At 46.3% G+C, this 6,101-nt stretch overlaps 3 protein-coding genes across 5 annotated transcripts in view; 2 read left to right on the top strand and 1 right to left on the bottom strand.

The window, feature by feature from the left end:
* Nucleotides 1–822, bottom strand: part of LOC117826812 (E3 ubiquitin-protein ligase TRIM39-like) — a 1,949-nt gene extending 1,127 nt beyond the window's left edge. The window contains exon 1 of one of the 2 annotated variants that reach the window (XM_034703167.1): nt 1–822. This exon is cut by the window's left edge and continues 1,127 nt beyond it. In XM_034703167.1, coding sequence (XP_034559058.1) covers nt 1–756 — 756 coding nt within the window. In that variant the 5' untranslated portion in view covers nt 757–822. The other variant, XM_034703168.1, reaches the window with a different exon arrangement.
* LOC117826820 (ras/Rap GTPase-activating protein SynGAP-like) overlaps nt 1–5,486 on the top strand; it is a 40,157-nt gene extending 34,671 nt beyond the window's left edge. For both annotated transcript variants that reach the window (XM_034703178.1, XM_034703177.1), the window contains exons 2-3: nt 4,888–5,015; nt 5,284–5,486. In XM_034703178.1, the coding sequence (XP_034559069.1) occupies nt 4,888–5,015; nt 5,284–5,469 (314 nt within the window). In that variant the 3' untranslated portion in view covers nt 5,470–5,486. The remainder of the gene's footprint in view (nt 1–4,887; nt 5,016–5,283) is intronic.
* LOC117826811 (nuclear factor 7, brain-like) lies at nt 2,157–3,772 on the top strand. Its single transcript, XM_034703165.1, has one exon. It carries the CDS (start codon nt 2,157–2,159, stop codon nt 3,657–3,659), a length of 1,503 nt encoding a protein of 500 aa, XP_034559056.1. The 3' UTR covers nt 3,660–3,772.
* Nucleotides 5,487–6,101: the final 615 nt, after the last annotated feature.

Below are 6,101 nucleotides of genomic sequence, written 5' to 3'. Positions count from 1 at the left end.
GCGCTGCAGCTGCTGGACTCTTTCCACTGCAGCCTTGTAGTTTTTCAGGAATGAGACGTCTCCAGCTCTCAGCTGGTCCTCTGTGGCTCTGACTGAGTCTGAAAGAGCTGCTATCTCTCTGCTCAGAGCCTCCATCTGCTCCTTCATCCTCTGACTCTTCTGCTCCTCTTCCTCCCTCAGTGCAGACAGCCTGGCCTCCTCTTCCTCTTCTAGAAACTGGTGAAGCTTCTTAAACTGCTCCTTAATCTGCCTCTCTGTGTGTCGGGCCTGGACCTGAATGTGTTCTGCAGTTTGATCAAACTTCACTTTAGCTCCTTCACAAACCTTTAACTTCTCCTTTAAGGGCTCCAGAGTTTCCTGAAGGTTCTTCCTGTGCTCTGGAGCAGCTTCATCCACCGGTCTGAATCTGTGGTCGCTGTGTTTCTCTGAGTTGATGCAGACGAGACACACTGGCTCCTGATGGTCCAGACAGAAGAGTTTGAGTTCCTCAGAGTGCAGACTGCAGAGATCCTCTGAAGACCTCTGACCTCTCTCCAGGAGGAAACTCTCACACAGGTTCTTTAAAGCAAAGTTAGGATTCAGTTCTTCCCTTGAATGTCTCTTCTTACAAACAGGACACTCCTTGTCCTCCTTCTCCCTCCACCAGCTCTGCAGACAGTCTTTACAGAAGCTGTGGCAGCAGGACAGGAGGACCGGGTCTTTAAAGATGTCATGGCAGACCGGACAGCACAGACCTTTCTCTAATCTGAACTCCATTTAGTCCAAAAGCGAAGACAGACACAGCAGACAAGAAGCTGGAAGCCAACCTTTGTCCCTTTTGAAACTCTTATTCCGTTTTGAATCAGCAGCTCCTTGAATTGTAAGTAGTCCCAGTATCTTCGTATTTCAGGTTATTCCAGTGTCCTCTGTGTCCTCTCCTACAGCTGTCTGGTGTTGGTCTGAAGGTGAATCTGATTGTCAGTCCTTCTGTGCTTGCTCCTTATCAAAGTCAGGCAGAATAAAACCTTTGTCCGGGTTGGTCTCAGGTCAGTCAGATGACGTGGGCAGAGACTAATCACTAACATGTATCAAGTTCAAGATCCAAACCATAAAACTGATTATACTGAATGTTTAACTGCACCGAACAGTTACAGCTGCACGGAAACTAAATCTAACTAAGAGACAAGAAGAATGTCTTTTAAAATATGTTTTATAACATTATAATGCAGTGACTTCCACTACAGAGTCATGTCTGTGTTTAATGCAGTGACTTCCACTGCAGAGTCATGTCTGTGTTTAATGCAGTGACTTCCACTGCAGAGTCATGTCTGTTTTTAATGCAGTGACTTCCACTGCAGTCATGTCTGTTTTTAATGCAGTGACTTCCACTACAGAGTCATGTCTGTGTTTAATGCAGTGACTTCCACTGCAGAGTCATGACTGTTTTTAATGCAGTGACTTCCACTGCAGAGTCATGTCTGTTTTTAATGCAGTGACTTCCACTACAGTCAGGTCTGTTATTATGCAGTGACTTCCACTACAGAGTCATGTCTGTTTATAATGCAGTGACTTCCGCTACAGAGTCATGTCTGTTTTTAATGCAGTGACTTCCACTGCAGTCATTTCTGTTTTTAATGCTGTGACTTCCACTGCAGAGTCATGTCTGTTTTTAATGCAGTGACTTCCACTACAGAGTCATGTCTGGTTTTAATGCAGTGACTTCCACTACAGAGTCATGTCTGTGTTTAATGCAGTGACTTCCACTACAGAGTCATGTCTGTGTTTAATGCAGTGACTTCCACTACAGAGTCATGTCTGTGTTTAATGCAGTGCTGCCTTAGGGCCTGAAGATCAGGTCAGTCTGGGAGTCTGATTCCGGGTTAATGATATCAGTTTTATGGTGGACACTTCACCCTGATTGGCTGTAGTGAGTAGTCTTCACGCCCACACCTGAATTACTTTAGAGAAACCTGGACAAAGGTTGTTATTGTGCCTTATTGAGAGGAGACTATCTAATCCTCCTTCGGACCACAACCAGACTTTGTAGGAGAATATTCTGGAAATACTAAGACCTCACACAGCGGCCGGATCCACCATCTGACGGAGAGTTTCAGAAGAACAAAGAACCAAAGTGGAGGGTGAGCTGTCTGTCTGCTGTGTCTTTACCCTGAGACTAAATGGAGTTCAGATTAGAGAAAGATCTGAGCTGTCCGGTCTGCCATGACATCTTTAAAGACCCGGTCCTCCTGTCCTGCTGCCACAGCTTCTGTAAAGACTGTCTGCAGAGCTGGTGGAGGGAGAAGGAGGACAAGGAGTGTCCTGTTTGTAAGAAGAGACATTCAAATGAAATTCTACCTCCTAACTTTGCTTTAAAGAACCTGTGTGAGAGTTTCCTCCAGGAGAGAGGTCAGAGGTCTTCAGAGGATCTCTGCAGTCTGCACTCTGAGAAACTCAAACTCTTCTGTCTGGACCATCAGCAGCCAGTGTGTGTCGTCTGCAGAGACTCAGAACTACACACCGACCACAGATTCAGACCGGTCAATGAAGCTGCTCCAGAGCACAGGAAGAACCTTCAGGAAACTCTGGAGCCCTTAAAGGAGAAGTTAAAGGTTTGTGAAGGAGCTAAAGTGAAGTTTGATCAAACTGCAGAACACATTCAGGTCCAGGCCCGACACACAGAGAGGCAGATTAAGGAGCAGTTTAAGAAGCTTCACCAGTTTCTAGAAGAGGAAGAGGAGGCCAGGCTGTCTGCACTGAGGGAGGAAGAGGAGCAGAAGAGTCAGAGGATGAAGGAGCAGATGGAGGCTCTGAGCAGAGAGATAGCAGCTCTTTCAGACTCAGTCAGAGCCACAGAGGACCAGCTGAGAGCTGGAGACGTCTCATTCCTGAAAAACTACAAGGCTGCAGTGGAAAGAGTCCAGCAGCGCCCCCTGCTGGAGGATCCACTGCTGCCCCCAGGAGCTCTGATTGACCAGGCCAAACACCTGGGCAACCTGAGCTTCAACATCTGGAAAAAAATGAGGGACATGGCCCCCTACAGTCCTGTGATCCTGGACCCAAACACTGCTCATCCAGAACTCATCCTGTCTGAAGGTCTGACCTGTGTGACCAGAGGAGAGTCCAGACTGCAGGTCCCTGAGAATCCAGAGAGGATTCAATATAACCGCTCCGTCCTGGGCTCTGAGGGCTTTCTCTCGGGGTCTCACAGCTGGGTGGTGGAGGTAGGAGACAGTATAGACTGGACCCTGGGTGTGTTTGAAGAGTCTGACCTCAGCAAAGCGAACACACAGTCTGGATTATGGAGAATCTGGTTCAAGAGTGGAACATACAAAGCAGTCTCCCCAACAGATGCAGACATTGTCCTCTCAGTCCAGAGTCCGCTCCGGAGGATCAGAGTGAATCTGGACCGTAACCGAGGAGAGCTGCTGTTCTCTGATCCTGACTCTAACACACGCATACACACCTTCATACAATCCCCTCAACACGCCGGGACAGAGAAGATGTTCCCTTTCTTTAGGAACATGGATCAGGACCCTCTGAGGGTCTCACCGTCAAAGGTCCCCGTCAACGTAGAAAAACTGATGCACGAATACGACGATGACGACGATGATGATGATGTTGATGTTCTGAATCTCATGAGGAACAAGAAGTATAACGAGATCTGGGGGACAGTTGTGTGATCCTTCATGGTCGGGGCTGATGCCACATTAGTTAAACCTTTGTTGTTGTGTTGAGTGTCAGTCAAATCCTCTGTCAGTGTGTCTGTGAGGAATATTAAAGAAGTCTTCTTCAAGAGTTCCCTCTGTGTTCTTTTTACAGTTTAGAATCAGCTCAACTTTGCTCCTGTTATATCTGAAGAGATATTTCCCCAAACACTTCAAGGCTCCATATTTACTTACAGATTAACCATCGATGGTTTTACACCCTGAGAAACATCACACACTCTACAAACTTTGACCTGGAGCCATCTGAAAAGATTTATTATGAGGAAAGGTTTGAGCTCTCATGGACTCATAAAACAGACGAGGGTGCGTTCTTGGAGAGGAAATGCAAAAGCTCAAATGTTGGATCACAGTTATAGCAGAGCGGTTTGGGGGTGAAGCCTTTGATGCGTTGCTTGATCAGAAGTCATAATAATCTCATATCTGCTGAATCACACAACAAAGGGACAAAGTTTGACTCAAGTTTATGACTCAGTACATTTTTACATTTATACATGAAGAGCAAAATAAAACAACAGTACTGGTTAAAAAATGTGTAGAGCTTGATTATGTATCAATTCAACACAAAGAGATGATTGATAGCTAATTAAAACACAGATACAGTGAACCTGAGACTCAAAAGAGACAGATACAGTGAAACTGAGACTCAACAGAGACAGATACAGTGAACCTGAGACTCAGCAGAGACAGATACAGTGAAACTGAGACTCAGCAGAGACAGATACAGTGAACCTGAGACTCAACAGAGACAGATACAGTGAACCTGAGACTCAACAGAGACAGATACAGTGAACCTGAGACTCAGCAGAGACAGATACAGTGAACCTGAGACTCAACAGAGACAGATACAGTGAACCTGAGACTCAACAGAGGCAGATACAGTGAACCTGAGACTCAACAGAGACAGATACAGGGAAACTGAGACTCAACAGAGGCAGATACAGTGAAACTGAGACTCAGCAGAGACACATACAGGAAAACTGAGACTCAGCAGAGACAGATACAGTGAAACTGAGACTCAACAGAGACAGATACAGTGAAACTGAGACTCAACAGAGACAGATACAGTGAACCTGAGACTCAGCAGAGACAGATACAGGGAAACTGACTGATTGTTTGACCAACAGCAAGATGGACCGTGTGTGTTTGTGTGTATTTCTGACACGTCTTCTCTCTCTGCTCTCAGATGTCAAAGGTCCTCCAGCTCACCGCTTCTCCTGCGGTCAGAGTCCGTACACCGACAGTGGAGCCTGGGAGAGGAAGTTCTGCATCCTGACTGACAGCCAGCTCATCCTGCTCAACAAGGACGATGAGGTGAGGACTCACACCGTCTTAAGAGCCAGTTCAACCTCAGTACATCCATAAGAAGCAGAGTGATGAGACTTCAGTGTGTTTCTGTGATCACTGTGATTCTGCTGCTGAAAGATAAACAAACATATTTACTGTAAGACGGTCATAAAACTCTCCTCAGTTTAAAGATGAAGAAAACACTGTGAGGGGAATGAAAGCAGTCCTTCAGAGAGCCTGTAGCACAGAGTTAATCCCTCTCCTCCTCCCCCCTCCTCCCCCTCCTCCCCCTCAGGCTGCAGGCGAGGCTCAGGAGAGTCCCACAGACTCAGCCAAGGCTCGGAGTCTCCGCAGGACCGTCAGCGTCCCCTCAGAGGGACAGTTCCCAGACTTCCCAGCAGAGGGCGCCGCCATGCTAGGTAAGGACCAGAGGAGGGTTGTGGGGAGGCGGCACCGAGGCGTGGGTGTGTTATTGCCATGACAACAAACAGTTGTGGCGCTGTGAGCCACTTCATCCTGAAACCAGGAAGTAGAGATTAGAGCATCGCTGAGCGTGTCCACGGGGAGCAGTCATACACAGTCCTCTGACACAGACTACTTACTGGATTTAGTCTCCCTGAGTGGGTTTCCTGGAATCTCCTGGAGTGTTGGAGAGATGTATTCCAGGAGGAGGATGTCTCATTTTTCCTGGAATCAAAAATCTGAATCATTTGAATGTTTCTTTGAATAACAGCAGAACACTTTCTCAAGAAAACACGTCTACGACCGGTTAAATTCTAGACATGTACTGGACTTTATGATGGATCTGTACTGGGGATAATTCTGGATTTCTTTAGGTGTGAAGCTTTATTAATAATAGGTTTAATACTGGATCTATACTGGTCTTGAAACTAGACTTGTACTCAGTGTAATACTGATTTTTTTTTTAGGTTTCAAACTGGACTTCTGTTTGGTTTGAGAATAGATTCATAATTTGATTCATTCTGGATTTAATCTGTGTTCTGTGCTGGGTTTAATACTTGGTAAAAACTGGAACGAATGGATGCAATACTTGTTTAATGCTGGTTTTGAATTCACCTGGTACTGGATTTGTTGGGTGGTTTCTGTCGGGGT

This window comes from Notolabrus celidotus, chromosome 15, assembly GCF_009762535.1.
Source record: "Notolabrus celidotus isolate fNotCel1 chromosome 15, fNotCel1.pri, whole genome shotgun sequence".
Lineage (NCBI taxonomy): Eukaryota > Metazoa > Chordata > Actinopteri > Labriformes > Labridae > Notolabrus > Notolabrus celidotus.
Note: the sequence above shows the minus strand (reverse complement) of the source record. Positions and strands in the feature narration are given on the sequence as shown.

Excerpts from the sequence above, each read along its gene's own strand:
- LOC117826811 (XM_034703165.1), top strand. The coding sequence starts at position 2,157 with ATGGAGTTCAGATTAGAGAAAGATCTGAGCTGTCCGGTCTGCCATGAC.